At 36.5% G+C, this 23,758-nt stretch overlaps 3 protein-coding genes across 4 annotated transcripts; 2 read left to right on the top strand and 1 right to left on the bottom strand.

The window, feature by feature from the left end:
• Positions 1-418: 418 nt before the first annotated feature.
• LOC128672670 (uncharacterized) lies at positions 419-5,488 on the top strand. The gene is made up of 2 exons (XM_053749966.2): positions 419-3,382; positions 5,107-5,488. The coding sequence occupies exons 1-2, from the start codon at positions 1,868-1,870 to the stop codon at positions 5,167-5,169; spliced, it is 1,578 nt and encodes a 525-aa protein (XP_053605941.1). The 5' UTR covers positions 419-1,867; the 3' UTR covers positions 5,170-5,488.
• Positions 5,489-8,005: 2,517 nt separating this feature from the next.
• LOC128672671 (uncharacterized protein) lies at positions 8,006-16,887 on the top strand. The gene is made up of 12 exons (XM_053749967.1): positions 8,006-8,775; positions 9,414-9,604; positions 9,694-9,758; positions 9,853-9,990; positions 10,084-10,365; positions 10,616-10,682; positions 10,917-11,066; positions 11,424-11,663; positions 13,350-13,487; positions 13,965-14,268; positions 14,621-16,344; positions 16,430-16,887. Exons 1-11 carry the CDS (start codon positions 8,519-8,521, stop codon positions 15,096-15,098), a joined length of 2,310 nt encoding a protein of 769 aa, XP_053605942.1. The 5' UTR covers positions 8,006-8,518; the 3' UTR covers positions 15,099-16,344; positions 16,430-16,887.
• gfzf (GST-containing FLYWCH zinc-finger protein) lies at positions 16,881-22,811 on the bottom strand. 2 transcript variants are annotated; one of them, XM_053749970.2, is made up of 6 exons: positions 22,636-22,811; positions 21,245-21,386; positions 20,931-21,064; positions 18,225-18,291; positions 17,565-17,768; positions 16,881-17,040 (listed from the first exon to the last, which is right to left on the bottom strand). In XM_053749970.2, exons 2-6 carry the CDS (start codon positions 21,383-21,385, stop codon positions 16,885-16,887), a joined length of 702 nt encoding a protein of 233 aa, XP_053605945.1. In that variant the 5' UTR covers position 21,386; positions 22,636-22,811; the 3' UTR covers positions 16,881-16,884. The 2 variants fall into 2 exon arrangements, with proteins under 2 accessions (XP_053605945.1, XP_053605947.1); XM_053749972.2 differs by lacking the exon at positions 22,636-22,811 and adding an exon at positions 21,473-21,893.
• Between the last annotated feature and the right edge of the window lie 947 nt (positions 22,812-23,758).

The following is a 23,758-nucleotide window of genomic DNA, read 5'->3' as shown; positions in this document are numbered from 1 at the left end:
GCTTGGGGCACCTAGAGTGCATTGTTATTCCGAAATTAAAAAAAAGTCTACTAGTGTTTCCTTGTTGCCAACATTAATCTAGCCGCCATCTTGTTTGGCCTGGACGCATTAAGGCATGGGCATGGATTTAATAAGTACCTAGGTACCTACCTACTTGTTGTACGGAGTACCTACTAATTCCATGGGTATGGGCGTGAGGTATTAGTGTCAAGAAAATGTCTGTAGCATCAAGTTTTCAAGTTCAAGTGTTTTTCGCGCCCTTTTATGTTTATTTTCATAATATCCCCATTCCCCAAGATAGTTCGTAATTTCCCCTACATGAAAAAATGTGATTCGTTCGACATTTTAAATGCTTGATTTGAAGAACCTATACATGTCTAACCTAATCTGTCTCTTCTAATACAATTAGTAATAGGTACATAATTTTATTGAGTACACCTTTCCTCCTGGAAAGGAAGACCTAAGAAGAAATGGATGGAGTGTGTCAAGGATAGTAAGAACAGGAAAGGAGTATCAATAGATATGGCAAATGATAGAACGAAAGGGAAGGAACTTACTGTAGTGTACGCGCGCATGCGTCAGGCACGTCATTCGGCCATTGACTGGATCCGAGTGTGCGTCGGTTGCATGGTGTGTACCTACATATTACGTGGTAATAAAACTTATTTTATTAATCCCTGAACCCTATATATGGCGACGAGTCAAAAGTGAGTACAACTAGTTTATTATCAAAAGGGCAAGGGAGAAACTGCAAATAACAAAATATAATGTTTACGCTTTGTCGTCTAGCGAATATTAGCGGCCATTTTGTTAAAACAAACAGCTAAAACAATAATACTACTTATTAGGTATATTTGACGCAAATAATTTCTTAAATGGCTGCATATAATAGCTTTGTTGCTTTTATTAATATGCTAACAATGCATGTTTTATTGTTTTAAATACCTAAGTGCTTTGACTAGTGAAATTAAATTTATCATAAGTTGGTAAATAGATGGCTCGACAGAAATGTGAACAAATACCTTCGCTTGTTGTAAAATTGATACCTATTTGCAAATAAAAAGGCAATACAATAAATACCTTGAAGATATGTGTGTGAATATGTACTTATAAGTAGTTATGAATTAAACAAAGGGAGGATATATTATTCCTCCGACTATTTATGAATATGAATATTTGTTTTGTACCTACTAGTACTAGGTGCCTACATTCTTGTTGTTTTAATTGTTGTTAAATTTATAGCGTAGTTTAAAGAGACTCAATAATATTATAAAATCAGGTTATTATACACATAAAAATGGTTACAATACATTTGGATGGTTTAGGTACAATTAAAAAAAAATTACATGAATTCTCTTAATGACTTAAAAAATTGTTTTTTTTTCACATTTCATTGAAATTCAGTCATTACATTAATACAAAGTTTCGATACGCATATCTTACTTACGTAGTGTAAAAAGGTAAAAAAAAAAAAAAATTCCATGTAAAAAAAAAGGGCATTGCCCTATGAAAGGAAAAGCCACGTTCCAATTGAATGGCCACGTACACAAAAACGATATGGCCATGCAATAAAAAATTAAAAAAGGCCATGCTGCACAATAAATGGCCACGCAATAATAATAAATAAAAAAAAAAACGGCCACGCAATAAAATAAAAATGGCCACGCAATAAAAATAAAAAAACAATGGCCACGCAAAAAAAAAAAAAACCACAATGGCCACGCAATAAAAAAAAAAAAAAAAAACCTACAATGGCCACGCATACAAAATACGGTATGGCTACGCAATAAAAAAAAAGGGCCATGCCACACAAAAAAATAAATGGCTAAAAAAAAATAATCGCACGAAAGATGTGACGACCATTTAAATGATCGAGTGTCACTTTCATCTTTCAGGTAGCCTCAAAATGACTCAAAGTACCTCAACACTATCATTGCCAAATCTAGATAATTTCGACTGCAATGGCGATCCGGCATCAGTTGGGTTACGTTGGCAAAAATGGAAAAGAGCTCTTGAAATTTACTTTTTGGCTGCTAATATTGAGAAACCAGGAAAAAAACGAGCAACACTTCTTCATATTGGAGGATTATCACTTCAAGAGGTTTACTATAATCTTCCTGGTGCACACGTTGATGACAAGACTGACGTCGATGTTTATGCAATAGCCATTGATAAGCTAAATTCATATTTCGCTCCAAAACAAAGCCGAATTTATGAGAGATACATATTTCGGCTGATGAAACAAGAAGAAAACGAAAATTTTGAGAGATTCTTATTAAAGCTACGGGAACAAGCTGAAAAATGTCAGTTCAAAGACAAAGACGAACATTTGATCGATCAAATCACAGAAAAGTGTAGATCAATGGAGTTAAGGAAGAAGATATTAGAAATTGGAGACTCTGTAACGTTAGACCAAGTAATTTCAAAAGCCAATGCATTAGAAGTGGTAGCCAGACAATTGGATCAATTTAAAAATATAGAAAATCCTCAGTTTGATAAAGTAGAAGTTAACAAGATCATCGCAAAGAAAGTAAATAGTAAACTGTCTTATGGAACACGATCTTCAGACTCGGACTGCTCCAGATGTGGCAGTAAGAGGCACTCATCTAATGATACGAATTGCCCTGCAAAAGACAAACGATGCCTAAAGTGTGGATTCATAGGCCACTACAAAGAACAATGTAGGACTGCGAAGAAGCGACGTTTTACAAACAATAAGTCAGAAACGGTAACCAAAAAACCTAAATTGGATTCGAAGAAAGTGGACGGGCGTTCTGAAATTGACTATATTTTTCACTTGGATGAGGACGAAACTATTCAGTGTACAATAGGTGGAATATGCGTAGCAATGTTGATAGATTCTGGCAGCAAATGTAATGTAATTACCGATAAAACCTGGCAATACCTCAAAAATAACAAGGTTCAAGTATCTAATATGAATAAGAAACCAGACAAAATACTAGTACCTTATGGCAGTAAAGATCCATTGGAAATAATAGGTGCATTTGACGCGAACATTTCGACCAACAGTAAATGCATAACTTCTACTTTGTATGTTATTAAAAATGGCACACGCGATTTATTAGGAAAATCTACTGCCATACAACTAGGAGTTCTCCGAATTGGTCTTCAAATTAACGCTGTTCAGGCCAATTTGACTTCGGAAGTAGTCTTCCCAAAGTTCAAAGGGGTAACTGTCCAGATTCCGATTGATAAAAATATAAAACCTGTCATCCAGCCGTATAGAAGAGTTCCAATTCCGTTGGAAGAGAGAGTTGACAAAAAATTGCAAGAACTAAAAGATGCTGACATCATCGAAGAAGTAAATGAACCAACTAAGTGGGTGTCTCCAATGGTCCCTGTACTCAAAGAGAATGGTGAGGTAAGGATTTGCGTTGATATGAGACGAGCGAATGAAGCCATAATTAGAGAAAACCACCCGCTCCCGACTATGAACCAACTATTACCGAATTTTCGCAAGGCACAATACTTTTCGAAACTTGACATAAAAAATGCTTTTCACCAACTAGAAATTGAAGACGACTGTAGATATATTACGACGTTCAGTACTAGCAAGGGTTTATTTAGGTATAAGAGGTTGATGTTTGGCATATCGTGTGCCCCAGAGATATTTCAGAAAATCTTAGAAAAGTTATTGCTCGGTTGTGACGGTACCTTTAATTTTATAGATGACATAATTATCTATGGTTCAACAGAACTAGAACATGATCAAAGGTTACGCAAGGTGTTGCAAGTCCTAAAAGATAAAGACGTTCTATTAAATGAAAATAAATGTATTTTTAAAACGCAAAAAATTGAATTTCTCGGTCACGAACTTTCAGCTAACGGAGTTAAACCCCTCAAAAAATATTTAACAGCTATCCAATCTAGTAGAGAACCAAATACTACCGCAGAGATTCAAAGTTTCCTTGGGTTAGTTAATTTTGTAGGAAAATGGATACCTAATTTAGCAACCCTTACGGAACCTTTACGAGCATTATTGCGACTGGGATTAGGAAAGAACGCAAACATAGAAAGACATTGGACATCTGAGCAGGTGAAGGCATTTAAGTCTTTAAAATATAGCTTGTCCAACATACATAGTTTAGGCTACTATGATGCTTCTGATAGAACACAAGTTATTGCGGATGCTTCACCTGTAGGTTTGGGTGCCGTACTGGTTCAAATTGGTGAAAATGGCCCAAGAGTTATTGCTTATGGCCATAAATCTCTTACGAATTGTGAAAAAAGATACTGCCAAACAGAAAAAGAAGCATTAGCATTAGTTTGGGCGGTAGAACATTTCAAAATTTACTTATTTGGTAAAGATTTTGAGCTCATAAGTGATCACAAACCATTGGAAACAATATTTGGACGCACATCAAAGCCTTGTGCTAGAATCGAACGGTGGGTACTAAGACTACAAGGTTATAGGTATAAAATTATCTACCGACCGGGTAGATCTAATATAGCTGATACTATTTCTAGACTTTGTAATTCTACCGAGGCCCAACCATTTGATAGTGAAAATTATATAAACCAAATAATTGATTATAGTAGACCTGTAGCAATACCGCTAAATAAAATTAAAGAATCTTCTGCAACAGATGATGAAATTTTAAAAGTTAGGAATGGTATTTCTAGTAACATTTGGCATGAATCTATTGGTAATTATAAAATAATTCAAAGTGAACTTTGTTTTAATGATGAAATTTTACTGCGAGGTACTAGAATAGTCATTCCTAATAATCTCCGTCAGAAGGTTTTAGAGGCAGCCCATGAAGGGCATCCTGGAATAGTTGCCATGAAGGCCCGTCTCCGAACAAAGGTGTGGTGGCCTAGAATCGATAAAGATGTTGAATGTGTAGTAAAATCTTGTCGAGGTTGTACACTCGTTTCAAATCCTACTCCACCACATCCAATGAAGAGACGAGTACTTCCTGATGAACCATGGGTCGATGTAGCGGTTGACTTTTTAGGCCCCCTTCCTAGTCGTGACTATTTACTGATACTTGTCGACTATTACAGTAGATACAAGGAGATAAAAGTAATGCGAAGTATTACTACCGGTGATACAATTAAAGTACTGAAAGAAATTTTTTCTAGGTTAGGCTATCCGGCAACGCTGACTTGCGACAACGGGAGTCAGTTTTCGAGCGAAGAATTTAAAAATTACTGTATAGAATGTGGCATTATTATCTATAACACAATTCCATATTGGCCACAAATGAATGGAGAAGTCGAAAGGCAAAATAGAGATGTTTTGAAAAGACTCAAGATAAGCCAGGCAGAGGAAAAGAATTGGAAGGAAGAAATTTTTAGATATTTAATGATGTATAATAGTACCCCACATTCAGTTACAGGAAAATCACCTTCAGAATTATTTTTTAAACGTCAATTCCGTGACAAAATTCCTACTGCACCTGATATAGAATATAGGACAAGAGATACAGAAATTAGAGATAGAGATGCAGAAATGAAGGAAAAAGGGAAAGATTACAGCGATAGGAAAAGAAAAGCCGCAGAGAATAGTTTAGAAATTGGTGAGAAAGTTTTGGTAAAAAATATAATAAAAGAAAATAAATTAACTACAAATTTCAGCCCAGTCGAGCACTGTGTTACTAATGTCAATGGTGGTGACGTTACGGTGAGGAACGAGGAAACCGGCAAAGAATACCGCCGTAACATCGTCCACTTAAAAAAAGTGAATGATACGTGGACTGTTGTGGATCAAAATAGTAATAATGAAGTTGTTAATAAATAGTTTGTAATCGCCATGTTTAAATAATTGTAATGCCTAATGATTATTTTAAAATATGGTTGTTCTATAATTTAATTTTGTTAACAATGTCGATTGTATGAACTTTAAGTTACATTTTAAAAAATAAATAAAGAAGGGATGTAGTGTACGCGCGCATGCGTCAGGCACGTCATTCGGCCATTGACTGGATCCGAGTGTGCGTCGGTTGCATGGTGTGTACCTACATATTACGTGGTAATAAAACTTATTTTATTAATCCCTGAACCCTATACCTATAAAACCGTAATGATGAGAATGGCTAATTCAGACAGAAATTTCTAAGACTAGAGGTCTATTTAAAATGTCGAATCATTTTCGTGTAGGTAATTACGAACTATCTTGGGGATATTATGAAAATAACAAAAATGGCGCGAAAAACACTTGAATTTAAAAATTTGATGTAAGGGATTAAAAGAAGTATTTTTGCACGCTGCGGCCGGGCCAATAAAATAACTGCTAGATTGATGTTGGCAACAAGGAAATATCACTCAGATTAGTAGTTTTCTTTAAATTTCGGAATTACCAATGCACTAATACCTATTGATAGTATCGCTCTGCAATAGTAGGTACCTAACCTACTGGTACCCAACCTACCTACATAAACTTTCGATATTATCGATAGGTAGCTTATTGCTCTGCAATCCTAATCCCAAGTAAAATTATAAATGCGAAAGTAAGTTTGTTTGTTTGTTACCAATCTCTTCACGCGTTATCTAGGTACTCAACCAATCTTCTTGAAATTTCGCATAGGTGGTACTTACCTATATAATAGGTATAATTAAGTGTATGGAGAATGACGAAGGTTGGGACATACCTTTCATCGCGGAAAAAAATATTGTTATTTGCGAAAAACCTATAGGTATTCTATTATATTAAGTATATATAATAGGTGGCACTCATTGCTAATACACTTTGCAATAAAAACACTGGCGCTGTGTGTTTTTTATTTAAAAGCGTAATGGAAATTTGTTTCAACTATCCCAATCCCATTTTAATATGAAAAAAAAAAAACTTTTCAGTGGGCGCAAAGACAGCAGTACAGTAGAAAACAGCTAGTAGTACTAGTACCTCCTTGTAGTACCTACATAAACAGTCGATAGACATTATCAAATAGTATTGATTTGCAATAGAGACATTACCGATAGTTTTGCAATATCGATTGCAAAGTGTATCTCTCTCTGTCATCTGAGCGTGTTCCCGGTTTGTTTCCTCAGCCGTTGAGCATCGGAGACCAGGGCCGCATTCCGACTTTTTCATTTCTACTTCGCGTCCATTGATCACGTGCACGTGATTTTTTTTAGCATTTTTAACACTGCTGCATTGATGGCCTAACGGGGCATTATTTACATACTATATCTAGGTATACAGTGCCAGAACGCGTAGGTAGATTGGTAGATATACAACTAGTCGCGTACTTATATTTGTATATCGGAAATAGCATTTTCATTATGGTTTGAGTTTTCCAATTTATATACATAAAGAGTATGCAAAAGCTCGCGTATACTTCGTATTAAACATAAAATTCTTCTAAACTAATAGATGTAATAAAATTTAACAGACTGGATTAGAAAACTTTTGTGTGTAAAAGTTTTGTTAAACTTAGGTGATGATAAAATAACAGTTTGGAATTTAAGAGAAAAGATTTAAAATCGAGTTATCTACACATAGAGCAGCAGTTTCTTCAGTTGGAAATAAGTGTTGCGAGTTGCGGTTGCCGGCCCGCCTTACAAATCATACACGAGCAATACGCAAAATTCGTGTACATACTTCGTAATCATCGACGTAAAATTGGCTCTACGATATACAAGTGAGCCAAGGAGAATATAACCAGTGAGCAGTTTTCTATGGGTGCGTAATAGCCTTGTATAGTTTGGAAATAGGTACGCCCAGGCGGGAGCGGCATAGTTAATGTCTTAGCTGAGAACATAAAATAAAAAGATTGGACAATTTTTTTCTCAAAATATATCTTGTCATAAAAAAATAAAAAACTATCCTTTTAATTATCTCAGTGGATAAATGCCTCTAAGGGGAGCACGTTTGTATGGAACATTTTTTCAGAAAGTTATCCTTTAACCACTTTTTTGCATTTCGCGCGTGTCTTTCGCGCAAATGATTTCGCACAAGTGTCCTGATACCGCGATTCGACAGACAGACAGACAAAAAATTTCAAAAAGTGCAGATTTGTAATCTATATTGTTAGATGAGTCTATTCCATGACTATTCCACTAAAAATTTCCAAAAAAATTACAGTGCAAAATTTTACTCTTTCACTTTTATTAATATGTAGGTATTATTGATTATTAGTGTAAATTATTAGTGTGGTGTACCTACCTACCTACTAATAACACCCTAGGTGTTATCAGGCTGAAGTGAATTATAGTGTTTCTATGCAAATAAAGAGTTTTAGTTTCTACCATTACGAGAGTGACGTTCGTAAACTTATCGGTGAACTAAGTACCTATTACCGGAGAACTTGAAATGAAGATATTGTTACCTATTTATAATACCTATAGCTATCCATCTTCGATTCTATCTTCTATTTAGTACATTTTCTGAGTTTCTAAATATTGATAGTTTTTTTTAAATTATGTTTGTTGGTTAGTTTTCTGCAAAGTAAAAGTCTAACTAATCATTTTAGATCCTTATTCATTTTAGAAGAGACAAAACAAATTGCTCAAATTTGCAAAAAAAATATGTTTTGACTAACCATATCACAGGATGGGACTTCCGCTTGATCTGTATATTCGAATACTTAATTCTATTTATTATGTTGAAGTAATGCATTGTGCGTGGTTGTGGTGTGCGGTCGTTGTCTGGTGGCAGGCGGAGCCGGTGGTGGCAGTGGTAGGAGGGGACGTGGCTGCTCCGCCCGAACCTGATGCCGCCGTGGTCTTCGTGCAAAAGCATGGTCGGAGCGCAAGAGTGGAGGGTCTTAAGAATGACAAATTTTCCTACTTTACGTTTTACGGGATAAGGTAGTATATTTTTTTCCGCCTTTACGTGCTAGAATTATCCAAATGCATAGAGGATTATAATAAAATCATCTCATTTTGTAATCTGACTTGCAATTTCTTGATCCATCTATAGCAGTTATAACAATAATTAAACTTATCCACAATAAGTGAGGTAGGTACATTAGGTATAGAAGAAGTAATATTACGATTATAGTAGCAACAGGAGTAGAGAATCAGAATTCCGATTCCCTACTACTGTGATAGTAGCCCACCAACTTCGCTTGCAAGTTGGAACTTCATTCCCCGGGCAAGCACCGTCAGCGTCTGCAGTCTGCAGTTCTTTCTTTCTTGTGTTATGCCAGCAACACTTTGTGGATTCGGTACATTTGCAGGTTTCTCATAGCGGTAAATAAAAGCTCACAAATTACACAGTGTTCATCGCATCGGCATTTGTCTGAGTTCGGCGATATTGTGAAGCCGGCATTATGGCACAGACCATTTAGGCTAAATGGTCTGTGAGCGTAGGTATATTAGGTATCCATCGTTCGCCAAAACGAGCACATCGACGGACTCGTGGCTATTTTCTCAAAATTCCTACGGAAGCGAAGCCCCAGGCAAATACTAGTTTTTGTATAAATTAGTGAAATTATTGTCGACAGATATGCCGAGCCACCTGTGGGTCTGCGGAGGTTCCAGCGTCCCGTGCGACGCTACTTAGCCGGAGAATTATCGGCCACGACACCCTGCTCTGTCTGCCCACAGCCTGGTTCTAACCTTTTGAACATCATTGGACGTGAAGACTGCCTGTGTCTCAATGTATTCGCTCCGAAAATGCCTGAAAATGAAAAAGGTTTGGAAACGTCAGGGATTTATGAAATCACTATCAATCAATAATACTCTTTTCATACTTTTCCAAAACTTAATTTTGTTTAAACACAGGATCTCCCGTGGTAGTTTTCATTCATGGAGGAAATTATAAAACAGGCTCGGCTTCTCCTTACGGTGTAAGTGTATTTGATGCGTTACTACATTATATTATCTCTGTGCCTCCAGAAATAGTTCTGAGAATATTTTAAATAATGGTTCATGCCTTTTCAGGGTAAACATCTTACTCAGGAAGACACTTTACTAGTAGTACCACAATATCGGCTAGGATCTTTGGGTTACATAACGAATGGAGAAAGAGAAGCTTCAGGAAACGCTGGGTTGTATGACCTACTCATTGCAATGACTTGGGTAATTTACTGATAATTTACGCTGGAGAAACGCTATAACCTAATTTTATTGACAAGAATTGAACTTATCAAAATATATCTCTTCCCTTCAAAGGTCAAGGACTACATTGAATTTTTTGGTGGTGATCCCACTCGAGTGGTGATCATGGGCCAAGGGTCCGGAGCCAGCACTGCATCGCTCTTGGCGTTATCTACGGAAGGTCGCACTGCAACTGGAGTAGCTGCGCTTTCGGGGACACCTTTATCACCGGGTGCAGTCCAGTCCAAGCCAGAAGATCATGCTAAACAAATCGCCAATCGGACCAACTGCCCACCGGAGCCTGTGGAGCGATTTATCTTATGTCTACGGAAACTTCCTGTGGAAACGATTATTAAGGTATGGACATCGAGAACGTAACATTTAATATGCATTTGAATGTTTTATTGAATTTTTTAAATTTATTGCACACAAATACTAATTTTAAAAGCACAATAAACGATTTTTATCTTATAGTTTGTGTGTTTTGGAACTATGTGAAAGCTTGTACAAAAATGAACCTATACGAACTCACTACAAACTGGTTTCAAAGGTTGGACCTTGGTGACCTTACTTAATAACTAGGTATAATAGGTATGTTTTATTTCAGGCCGATATTGGCGTAGACACTAACGTCGATACAGACAAATTTCTGAACGAGATCTCAGGAAGGTCAGGTAGGTACCTACTGTTGTTTTGTTTTCAACCTATGTAATGACTACAGTTCCGAATCGTGTCATAATTATTCGAAATGTAGTAATGTACCTAATCATAATGATCGCAATAAAGTAAAATAAATATATTGATAAACACGCGAGCTTCTTTGCGAGCTTTATCACTGTAAGAATCGACAGTAACAATATGTAGATGTGCGACTAAATTATACTATATACTAAATCTCTTACTATTAGGAACTGGCGCTCGAGTAGAAGGACAATACGATGACCGTGGCTTACCAACTTTGGTGGATGAGCAGCCAGGTGACGTCCTGAAGAAGAAGAAGCAGCGAATACCGCTCTTCACCGGCGTCACATTAGCCGAAACCAGAAGAGCAGTTTTTGGTAATATTCTAATATTATATTCGAGATTTGAAGACGATAAAACATATTTGAAAGAGAGCCCGAGCTCAAAGATTTATCGAATTAAAATAGATCACTCTTTGCGTTGCGTTGATTTACAACAACAGAAAATATGGGAAAACCGCAATGTTTTGACAAAAGCTCTCTGTAACGAACCAAAGATAAACTGCATTCAGCAGAAATGTCTTATATCTACGTACATATAATAGATATAATGAGGCGTTATTACAAAAATCTGAATAACATAATTTCTGTTATTACGAATACATAAAAATTAATAAGTATATTAACTAATAAGTACACAAATAAAAAATAGGTCTGATTTTTTATTATCTGCAGGTAAATATTCTAACTTCCTGAAGAACAAGTTGCGTGTGGTGAGCGACTTCATAAAGAAAGAAATTCTTGGCCGGCTACAAAACACGGTGAAAACAATCAATACAATAGTTCCCGTCCAGAAGACTGCAGAGACAGTGCAGCACTTGCCACCTGTAGTAGGGTTGACGGAGTACTATCACAGGGTTTTGGATAATGCTGTTGCGGCCGTCGAGGGCTTGACGAAAATTGCTGAGGCGACTGGTTAGTAAACTTTTCATTTTGCTATACATGTATGATACATCGGTTCTACGTTTGACTCTACAAAGCTTAGCTTTAGTGTATAATGATTGTAGTGACTGGTGTAGTGCGATACAATATACAATATGTAAGTTTGTTGCTTACCGTATGGTAAGCAACAAACGCGGAGTGAAGTGCGTGAAAAGGGTTGCGTACAATTAATTCTTGTAGGTTTTCCTGTAATCTACAAGCAATAAACTGTTTTTTTTTTTTCAAAATTTTAGGTTCATTAGTTTCGGAGATCGAGGGGCGTCACCAGCAATGTACGGGGTGTCACGCGCATGCATTCCATATGAGTTTTTGTATGACAGTATTATTGAAATTGAAACAACATTTTTAAAATAAATACAACAGCGCGAAAATTCAAAATCAATACCAACCATTTAAAGCGCCATCTACGTATAATTTTTAATTGATCAAATTTTAAACCACTAGCGCCATCTATCAAATTCTCCCGCGAAGATCACCCTTACTTCAAAAAACCGTAGGTAGTGATTAGTATAGTATCAGCATAATCAGTAGACAGTGCCACGGCAGTTAAGTAGTGCATAGGGTAAAAAAAATGAAAGGTCCCAGTCCCAGTACCACCACCACACTAACGGAAACGGGAAACCATTGTTTTAATTTTATCGTTCCAGCATTAGCCTGATAGTAACAGTACTTAGATACGATTTATTTTGGGTATTCATGATCTTCCCACGCAAATTGAGCAATCTTTGTGATGTATAACATTGTTTTTAATAATAATTAATTACCTACACTGTAGTTAATATCGATACGTATTTAGTATTTACTGTGCTAATAATCTGCCATTTTTATTTCAAATGATCTCCACAGGCCTACCATCAACTTTTACAGAACGAATCTAATGCAACTCAGTTCAATGTAGGCCAGGGACGGACCGCTATCCCTTTCACGGGTTTTGAAGGGGTTTTAGGCACTTAAAATGAATCGCAATCATACAAAAAATTAAGTCGATGGTACGATTTTGCGATGCAGTTCGAAAAGTGGATCGCGTTAAGAGATGATAGTAAGCCCCCTGCTCGATGAGTTCCGTCGGTACCATAGGTCGGTACCTATTGTGGGTATTAGGTGTGTACTCACAGCAATATTCTTTGATTGGCCTCCCTATTTAATTATTTAGAATTAAATATAGTTAATCGACTAAATTTCAATATTTATATTTCAAAATTAAATGGGCAAGCTGGAAATCTACCGATCATACATCGAAGGTTTGGAAGGGTTAGCCGCTAGTTGTAGTACATACAATCAGCCGCACAGCCGCCGACGACGGACCCCTCGTCAGGGATGGGAATTAGACAACCCCTTTACCTGCTCATTTTTATAAGGGGACGGAAGGGACCGCTCTCTATATTGTGCTATTATTACTAAATTACATGAAGTTCTTAATTACAATTCATATCAAAGTTTATATATTCGCCAAACTTTGGCGGATTCGACACTCATACAAACTATGCCATGTTCATGCATTCACGTTGACATTTGTCCGAATTCAGCGATAGTGTGTAGCCTACATTACAGGGAAATTTTAATGAAACCTTGTCCTTGCAAGTTACCGTGAAGTCTATTAGGGCGTAGAATTGCGGTGAATAAAATTTTTCAAAGTAATTACGATTTGTCTGTGAACAGGAGATGCTCTGTTCAACTTCCCTGCTTACCAGAGTGTACGGGCTTGGAGTCTCGGCGCTCCTTCCTTCCTCTACAGTTTCGAGTTTGTGGGCAACCTCACCAAAGGCTCGCATTTCCTGCCCGGAGTTGCTTTGGCCGGTAAATTATTTTAATGTATTGTTTTGCAAGTTTCTATTATGAGTACTCGGATCTTTAAAGGGTACGTGAGTATGTTGTCAAATGAAAGATAGGCCCCAAAAACCTTATAATTTAAGTAGGTACCTATTGCAAAAAAATTATGAAAATATAAATATACCTATCTATTTTATAGATTTAAAGTATGCCGATGTCGTGTTTTTTTTTTGTTTTGACTGCAACTCCGAAAAGCGGGACTGAGTTGTCCCGCACGGGTCGTCTGGCAACGCTGGCTCCATTGTACTTTGCTAAACTGCATTGCAGTCCTTTGGCTGCTTTAGTCTGTCCTGGTCTCGCGATATCCCATCATTACTACTAAACCAATCCATAGCACTATGACTGATTTTGATGTTTCGGAGATAATGATCTCGTAATTTAACCCTGAACTTATTAGTATTATTAATGTAGGTCATACTTACCTCGCATATTCCTTGCTTACAGAAAATTCAGAACAGTCTGCCGAAGCAAAAGAAAGTGCAGTGAAGGGCCCCGCTCATGGAGATGAACTCGCATATATTTTTGATCCATTGAATGAAGAAGGAAAATCCATAGAGACTGATGATGTTTCGTTAACGGATAGTCGAGTGCGCAAAGCATTCGTCGGCATGATTGCTAAGTTTGCGCGTGACTTAAATCCCATGGGCAAAAAAAATGACACGAAGTTTTTAGGGTTTCTACCATTCTCCAAGGATAACGACCAGTTTTTAAGAATCGATGATAAAATTTCTTTGGACAAAAATTTCAGGTGAGTTTCTCCATGTTATTTTCTTTTTTTGGTACTCTACATAGTATAGGTATTAATTAGGTGCCGAAATTTTAACGAAAGCAACAATCAGGGGACTAAAAAGTGTCATATGTTTTTTTGATGTAGGCTCCTAGACACCAATCCAAATATCATACATTCATGTTTTTTTTTTATTTAAGCGATCTGGGCAAAAATGTCAGATAGAGAGATGGACAGATTGACAGACGGACAACGAAGTGATCCTATAAGAGTTCCGTTTTTATCTTTTGTGGTACTTCCTAAATACGAGTAATGAACGATACCATTACTCGTGCCTATCAGTAAATGTGTTTACCGAGCTTTACTTTTGCAGATTTTGTCAAATGGGCTTATGGGGCAACATGGGCGAGCGTCTAACGGGCACCCTTTGTAAGACACTATTCGAGGGCTTGCTGAATCCTTTAAAACTCTTAACACCTGTCACGGGAAATGAAACAGGACTTGCAAATCTGATTATGGCACCAACAGCGGGGCAATTCTCCCAAAATAACGAGAAGAATCCTCCACAAGGTGTGGTACCTGTTATATTGAACTTAAATAAAAACCCTGAGAATCGGATCAGCTCAAGTAAGCCGTCTGCTAAAGCCGATATACCTGGTGTCTTCGGGGTCAAAAATTCAAATGAAAACGACGACGTAGAAAGAGAAGATGAAAGCAATATAAAAAGGCCGGTCGTATCTGGTGTTATAAACCTAAACACGCGCCAATCTCCAATAGCTGAACAAAATAGCAGACCAGGAAATACACCTAGCGTTATTAACCTTGGTAATTTTGGATTTGGAAGAACTTAAATAATACATATAACCAGCTGTTGTTTTACCCTAATTTAATTTGTGTGATTGACTGAATGGGGAAAACACCAAAATTTAGACTAAGGTCATCCAATGAATAATATAGAGTTTAGTACAGGGCGATCAAAACATAGATAGTGTCTACTTTTTATGGATTAAATGTAGATTATTTCACAGATTTTTTTTATTAAAACTCATTACGCTCCGTTTATTGCCAAACTTATTGATCGGGCTGATTCTCTTTCGCCCCTCTCAACCCCGGTTACCTAGGTTACAAATTCCCCCGACTCCATCCCCAATAGCGCGAGTTATTCAGATGTAAATAAATAGGTAGAATACCTTTAGAAATCAAACCTTAACAATAATATTTTGATTGCACTTCATAATTTTTTTTCTAAAATAAATATTGAATTGGAATGTTTTCGTATCGTAATAACTAAGTAAGCAATGGAAATGATTGTATGATTTTACAGACACAAGATTGATAGGTCTGTATGAAAAATAAATAATAATACTTAGGTTATAAAGCTCTTACTTATATACGGAATGCAAAAACATGCTGAAGAGCATGTTTTTAGTACCTACAATATACCTCTCTCACGGTACCTCCACACTGCCATTTTGTTTTCTCACCAATATACTTTCTTTACTAGCTTGCTGTGCCCGCGGCTTCGAAGCCGAAGATGAATAGTAGAAACATACTAATCTATTGCACAGTACCAGAACCACAGGTACACAGTTGAGAAAGCCGTATTCTCGTGACTAAATTCCTAACTCAAACCTGACTCATATTTCTTGTCGTGCGAGTGTGAATACTAAGTCAACTGCTTAGAGAAAAAAAGATATAATTACGAGCGGCAGAAAGTTGATGTTTTAAAAACACCCTGTTGCACAATGTAGTTTATCTACAGCAATGCGGGCAAACATACCTATGTAGGGTAATGTTAAGTAGGTACTATATGTCATCGACTTCATATATATTAACTCGTGTTCTGTTGGAGAAATCAGTGCCAAAGTCAAAGATCACGTAGAGACAATGTGTCAAGTTGTTCCAATCGTCTTGCTTATCGCATTCGTGTTTGTTTTTGGATGCGCAGACTGCAATATTTTGAGGGCCACAGATGGTCTAAATTCAGATACTCGAAATGTGAAGACCGCTACAATTGAAGCACCAAAACATTCCAGAGCAGAAGTTGGACCTCTTGTTTTAGCTTTAGACAAAGAATGTGTACCCATTGGACAGTTTGTAAGTACCTAAATTTCCATTCTATTTATTAAATGACACATTACAAAACATTATTTTCAAACGTTTGAATTTATTCTTTTAACAGTGTAACAACCACAGCGACTGCTGTTCACATTCCTGCTTGGGATACATGAAGAGATGTGTTTCTGCTTCTGGATAGACAGGATGAAATGACACGAAAAATCTCTATTATGACTTGAAAGATTGATTATGTAGGTACATACATATATAACATTATCTCTTATTTCACTTTCGTGAGACGCAGAGAAATGCAATTTTATTTATACCTATGTCATAGCCTTATAATAAATTGTTTAATCGCGCTAATCTTTGGAGCTGCCAGTGACAGAAATCTTTCAAAGTCCAAAATAAAAAGTTGAAGGAAGGAATTCCGAAGACCACAACCAGAGATGGGATTACTTACATACATCCAATATTTTCCCAGTTATGCCCCCAAAAATTATTACACATTGTTTTTTTTTTACAAATATGTGCGTATATTAAGTAAATATGCCTGTTTACAATAAAGAATAATTGCAATTATTTATTTGTTTTCCTCGCTTTATGGATAGGATGATTCAAATGGCTGAGATCCGGAGGGTTCGCGGCAAAGTGCTGGATGACCTTCATAGCATCCGCAGATATCTTCCACAAATCAGGATAGTTACTTTTGAAATCATTGTACCACTTTGTGATCTGTGAAATGAAACATTATAACTAGGTTTAGGGTAGGTTTGTGTTTGAATTGTTGTGTTTCAATGAAAAACTTACGGACTCTTAGGTACCTACCTACTTACACATTCACTGAGTCATCGCGAGTTCCTCATAGTAGAAATCTCACGAGTCAGTAACTCATCTAGCTAGGTAGATAACTAAGGTGCGGCTCCTGGCCTGGCCTGGCCAGATGGCCCTGGTGGTCTGACTTCCTTTGGCCAACCGGTCGGACGACATGAACTTTTTTCTCATTGGTTCGATTGATCTGACTGCAAGGAATCTAGTGTAACATCCACGACCCATTTTCACGCTAAGTCTTAACACTAATGTTAAGGTGGGGAAATAAATTTACCAGCCTTTACCATCCACGATTAACTCATAAAGTTAAATAAATGCATAAAGTTAAGCCTAGATTTAGCCGATCGTAGTAGCCTAAAAATTGTATTATGTTTTATATCCAAGATTTAATTAATTTAGAAATTGTTATAAGAGTTACATTTACATACTCTTTTGTATTTTGAGAAATCGATGTCGACAGCTTCCAAGGTCATAGTAGAATTGATGAGTTGGAAGTCCGCGATAGTGAGGTGATCACCAGCGGCATGGCTGGTACCGAGCCTCTCCATGTAGGTCTCAAACATATCGAGAGCCATGTTTACTCTCTTCAGGCCAAAGGGAGTGCGCTCGTAGTCAAAAAATATGGGCGCCATCTGTGAAACACATTGTGAACTTATTTTGATAGAGCGGCGGTGGTTGTTGGATTCGGCCGCGGCCATACCCAATGCTATTTGCTAGGAATAGGACAGATGTCGTCGCGAATGAATGAATTTATTTATTTATTTGCTATTTACAGTTAACCGATATTGTACGCGATTGTTACGGGTTGATTTTTAGAAAAAAATGTAGCCTATGCTTGAACTACATGCATACCAAATTTCATCAAAATCAGTCCAACGGTTTAGCCGTGAACGTTAGCGGAACGGACAGACAGACTCTCGCAATAATATTAGTATGGATTGATCCAAAATTTAAAAGTAGATTTGACTTTGTGTTTTTGATTATATTGACATGTCGATATGATTCTGAGTCAATTAAACTTGTTAAGTACCTAAATTGTAATTGCACTTAGTTAATAGGTTAATTAAAGTTAGGCTTAGTAATTGTACCGTGTATGCGCTAATATTGGCGTAGTATGTTGACAAATTGAAACACAGCCTGTGGTTGACGATTGCCCTGAAAATGAAAGAGAAATGCTATAGTAGAACCGCCTAAATGAGTCCTCGCCCGCGGAGTACAAGGGGCGCGGGGGTACGACGACGAAGGGGAACGAAAGAGGTGCGGGCGGCGGTCGAGCGTAGCGTGTAATACAAGAGGCGAAATGTTACTGGACATTTCTTGAGATATGTGAAGTCATAGTGGTTAGCGGCAAACAGGTGAAGATTTTTATTAAAAAATTAATAATGGCTATACAAAATTTGAATGAAACAACTGTAAACTATACAACGTGTTCCTTTTGTTATCCCATATCTCCATGGTATCAACGAGACCACGTACATGAATTAAATAGCATAAGCATTTTTCGATTATTGTTATTTTCAAATTTTTATTTTTCATACAAAACAATTCGATAAAAATGTGATTTTATGATATATAGGTATGATATGTAGGTAAAAAAAAGGTAATAAAGTTATGTATGTAATATTTATTTATGCAAAATTTATCAAAATTATAAATCAATCACTTATGTCCATAATATCAGTATCACTGGAACTTGATTCTTCACTTTCGAAACAGCCATCATCAGAATCATCAGAATCGTCTTGCACATTAATAATAAAATCAACAACTTCATCTAGTGCTCCATCATGTTTGCAATATTCGTCTTCGATTTTAATCACGTGTTTAACACAATTCTCCCATTTCTCTTTGGGATATTCAGCAAATAATCTCTCTAATATTTCTTTTTTCTGGTCCAAATTAGAGTCGATACTTTTTTGTGCTAATTGTCCTTTGATATCACCCCAGACCAACTCAATGGGGTTCAGGTCTGGGTGATATGGAGGCAAACGCAATACTTCGTGTCCGTTTCTTTTCAATACCTCGTCAATTTTGTAAATATCTTCTGTGAAATGGCTTTTAATTAATTTATATAAGTCATCTTTTCTAAGTTTTTCATCAAAAGGCACGTTATGTCGTCGTAGCCATTCTTGCATAGTTGGCTTGGTAGAAGCCATAGTTGGCTTTTTCTCTTCTCGAACCGAATGATAAGCTGCGTTGTCCATTACTATGACAGAATTTTGCGGTATATTAGGCATGAGCTTTTCATTTATCCATTTACTGAAATTTGCGAAATTCATAGAATCGTGATAATCACCTGTTTTACATTTGGATTTGAATATCACAAGGGCTCCGTCTACAAATCCAATTTGACCTCCACAATGTACGATGATCAAACGGTCCCCTTTACCAATATGAGATAGAACGCCAAGTTCATCCTTTGATTGCCAACATTTTGAAACGTTATGAGACGCGTTTACATAAGTTTCGTCAAGGTATAAAATATGTCTTCTTTCTCTACGATATTTTTTAATAGTATTTAGGTATTTCCACCTCCACGATGTGATATTTGGCTGTTCGATAAGGAGTTTCCTTTTAGATCCGCATTTCTTAAATTTAAAACCTAGATCATGTAATAATAGCCTTAAATATTCCCTGCCGCAGTGTAATATATTCTCTTCTCTAAGTACAGCGTTCAAAGTTTTCAGAGTAGGTATTTTTTTGAAAATTGTGTAAAACTGAGTGACTTTTCTTCTTACCACTCCTTTTGTGAAATCGTCTATTTCCACTCTTTTTCTACGAACCTGTTTTGGTTTTCTTGGTGATTTAAATCTCTCGTTGTCATTTAATGCTTTCCCTTGTTGTACAATTCTAGATACAGTCTTTTCTGATAATCCAGTAACTTCTGCTACAGTTTTATTTAAAGGTATATCTTGTTTATATTCATCAGAATTTGGGTCGAGTTTCTTTTTTCTAAAATATTCATATACGTTAAACGCCATTTGTTTGCACTGACTATTAATTCTATGTCCGAAAACATTTCGACTCATCTTGAGAATGTAATCTCATGTATAACTTTCACAAGGCGTCCGCAACTGTCAACACGTGTGATCGCTAACCGCGTAGCGAGCGAACTGAGTTTTTACAAGAATGCGCCCGCCGCCCGCACCTCTCTCGGTCCCCTTTGTCGTCGTACCCCCGCGCCCCTTGTACTCCGCGGGCGAGGACTCATTTAGGCGGTTCTACTATAGTAGAGAGAGAATAATAAGTACATAGAAATAAATAATTCTAACATGGATATTCAAATTATGTAAGTTAGAGGTAACTTAATCATTTATTTATTACTATGCCTATGCAAGAACGTAGGTACCTAGTAGTAATAAATGGCACTGACTATTTAATACACTTTTACTAGGTATGTTGGTGATTTCTTTAACAATACTTTAACTTTTATAGGTAGGTAAGTACTGTACTTTTTTGTAACAATGTTTATTACTTGTAGGTTATACCTATACAGGAAGTAAATGTTGTTGAAACAAAAAAATAACCTTACAAACCTCAGCAATAAAAACAGCTGATGACATTTTGTATTAATCAAATTTACATTCATTCTAATGCTAACAAACAATAGTATCGATAAAAGAAAGGATTTAAGACTGATAATATGTTTCGGAAAGTCCCTCGATAAACATGCAGTGTTTTTTTTCCGATTTATTATAAATTTAACCAAGTTCTTTATAAAACAGTTCATAGGTACTTACCTATTTGGGTACGTACCTACCTATTTGATTTTATCTTTCATAGATTTTACCTACCTATCTTTAGGATCCGCCGGGTAGAGAGGACCCCCGGGCTGGAACTTGTCGCAGACATATTGCAGGATGGCGTTGCTTTCACTGAGGAAGAATCCCTCGTCATCCAGTACCGGGATCTCCTTCTGGGGATTCATCTACAACCAAAATACAATGTGTCAACTGCGCTAGCACACAGTAATGTCTGGAATCTAATGTAGATATCGCAGTAAGATAGAGGTAGATAGAAGAAGACTGATCAAGAGAAAGAGGTGAATTATAGTAAGTTTGAAATAAAACAAAATATTTTTTCGTGGGCGAATTTAAACGAGACTTACCAAAGCGTATTGTGGTGTCATGTGGTCCCCAGCATTGAAATTCACGTCAATCAACTCATAAGGGATCTGCAGTCGAGCAAGCGCCTGCCGCACGGACAGCGATGGAGGGCCATCAGAGACCGCGTACAATTTTAATACCATTCTAGAATTTCAACAGGTAAAATGTGAGAAATATGACAAGGACAGAGAAAAGTATGCTATATATGCTAACCAAATAAAGGTACCTACTTAACTATTGCATTCAAGGTATTTTGCGGCTGATTGGTACGAGACTAAAAGAACATTATGAATGTTTTTTTGTACCCCAACATCCGATCGCAAAGCAGAAGCTACCGGAGGCGAGTTGATGAGTGTGTCATGTTTCACGTGGGCATGGAAAGTTGTTCGCTCTTTACACGAATTGAGGCGATCTTTATCTTACGCCCCTTTAATTTCTTTATCACTGGATTCAAATTTGAAATCATTAACCTCAATGCATGCACTTCTTAGGGTGGCCACTGGCGTCCTTGCTAAGTCCTCACAAGACAAACGCAATGCACTTCTAACGCTACCAACTTAGATACCAATTAGTCGAAAACTCCGATCAAAAATATTATGAATAGGTAGTTAAATAGGTGGGTAGTTAAGTTTGAATACGAATTTCTATTCAGTCATATACGTAACGTACCTACGGGCACAGAATTTAAAATTATTTAATCTAAACGTACGGTCTGTCAACCAAGTTATTAGAAATAGGACTGATACTGCTTAGTGTGTGTATTATTTCAGAGTGCTAATGGATGAGTTGGCAGCCGTGCCTTATAGCAGCCACAGGACCCAGTTGACTGATGAAAACGCTCATCAAAATGTATACCTATGCTATCATTTGGTAACCCCTTGTATAAAAATAATTAATAAGTATAGGTATACCCCCGACGCTTAATCATAGGTCATACAATTGTAACAAAAGATCTACTATTTTATAAACACATTGGTATGTAGTTAATCCCCGATATGAAACATATTGTTTTGCTTATATGTAGTGTTTTACTTTAGATATTAGTTATTCCGTTAATAGATTATTCCGATTCTTCAATATAGTTTTTGAGGTAGGTAAGGCACCAATGACAAATATAAATATAGATAAGACTAATTCTTTTTTCTGAAACTATGCATCTCTGATGAAAATGCCCGATATATAGCCACACAATGTAAATAATACCTAAGTACTTACATAATCACCATATAGGTAATCAACCATCCAATCTCAGCATTTTGAGAAGAGTTTACATGCATGTACCAGTTAGTATATTATGAATTAATGTTAGACCCAGTGAGAATAATAATAATAAATTAGATTTACATATAGTTTATTGTTAAAATTGTTTATTATTATATAGTTAAATACGAACCTGTACGGTGTGTGAAATCAACGGTTCGCCAAGACGGACTGCCCAGCCCGGACAAACACTTGCGTAATTCATTAGACTTGAATTCCCTTTCACTTTAGTACAACCAATATATATTATAGAAATATTAATCTTAATCCCAAATCACTATGATCCTTGAAATTGTGATAACTATACTGAAATAGTTCTTAATTTCAATTTAATGGACGATTATGACAAAGTTGTAGATAGATCTAAACCTTGAGATGAAATGGAAAGTAAATTGAGATGAGGAGTTTGTGGTTTGCAGGGATGGAGCCGTAGAGGTGAATTATAGTAATTTTTTTGCTTCATAACAAAATATTATGACCGCATAACACTGCGACGAGGATGCAACGAAATATTCCTACCAGTCCACGTTTATGCAGTTTTATATTCACTGCTTCTATATATTCATCGATAATTGATAATATCGGAATAAGAAATTGTATAAATTAATAAAAGCAATCAATAAATATTTCTTTCTCCCCCACATGGATGAGAAAGGTAAATTCCTTTCTCATCCACGTGGAGGAGAGGCACAAGGGAGTAGTGACGGTGGGTTAATGAAGAAAGATAACCATAAGCTTAAAAGAGAGTACACGCTAAGGGTTAGCGACCACTGCACTCTCTTTTTGTTTTATGTATATTACGTGTGTGTATGTACCGTTTAAAAACATATTTATACTCTATGAAAAGCCTGCAATGATGATGTTTTTTTAAAGTAAAATACCTAACAAGAATTAGGTATTTTGTCATCACAAATGAATGTTGGTCTTCTTTTTAATGTTTAGGGTTGGAAGTTAGTATTAAAAATTAGTTAAATGAGAGCGCAAAAAGATTTTAGTCGCGTTTGCAGGGTTGACTATGGAAGTTAGAATTACGACACCCCGCAAATAACTTCCTCAAAATAGTTATAAATATGAGTTTAAAATAAAGCAAGTGTCTAAACGGAGTTTCGTGCTTTTAAAATAAACAAAATGAAAAATTGCACAATATTAACGATTGTTTTTCATATTTCATTTATTTTCCTGTGCAATGTAAAAGTTTTTGCAGATTTGCTTGAAAATGAAGAGGGTCGAGTGAAGCGGCAGGCAGGGTACGTGTA

This window comes from Plodia interpunctella, chromosome 9 (genome assembly GCF_027563975.2).
Source record: "Plodia interpunctella isolate USDA-ARS_2022_Savannah chromosome 9, ilPloInte3.2, whole genome shotgun sequence".
Taxonomy (NCBI): domain Eukaryota; kingdom Metazoa; phylum Arthropoda; class Insecta; order Lepidoptera; family Pyralidae; genus Plodia; species Plodia interpunctella.
Note: the sequence above shows the minus strand (reverse complement) of the source record. Positions and strands in the feature narration are given on the sequence as shown.

Coding starts and splice junctions, on each gene's coding strand:
- LOC128672671 (XM_053749967.1), top strand. CDS start 8,519: ATGGGACTTCCGCTTGATCTGTATATTCGAATACTTAATTCTATTTAT. Junction 10,366..10,615: donor CTGTGGAAACGATTATTAAG/GTATGGACATCG, acceptor GTTTTATTTCAG/GCCGATATTGGCGTAGACAC. Junction 11,067..11,423: donor AACCAGAAGAGCAGTTTTTG/GTAATATTCTAA, acceptor TATTATCTGCAG/GTAAATATTCTAACTTCCTG.
- LOC128672670 (XM_053749966.2), top strand. CDS start 1,868: ATGATCGAGTGTCACTTTCATCTTTCAGGTAGCCTCAAAATGACTCAA. Junction 3,383..5,106: donor TACTCAAAGAGAATGGTGAG/GTAAGGATTTGC, acceptor AATTTTTTCTAG/GTTAGGCTATCCGGCAACGC.
- gfzf (XM_053749970.2), bottom strand. CDS start 21,385: ATGGTATTAAAATTGTACGCGGTCTCTGATGGCCCTCCATCGCTGTCC. Junction 21,065..21,244: donor TGACACCACAATACGCTTTG/GTAAGTCTCGTT, acceptor TTTTGGTTGTAG/ATGAATCCCCAGAAGGAGAT. Junction 17,041..17,564: donor ATTTCTCAAAATACAAAAGA/GTATGTAAATGT, acceptor TTCATTTCACAG/ATCACAAAGTGGTACAATGA.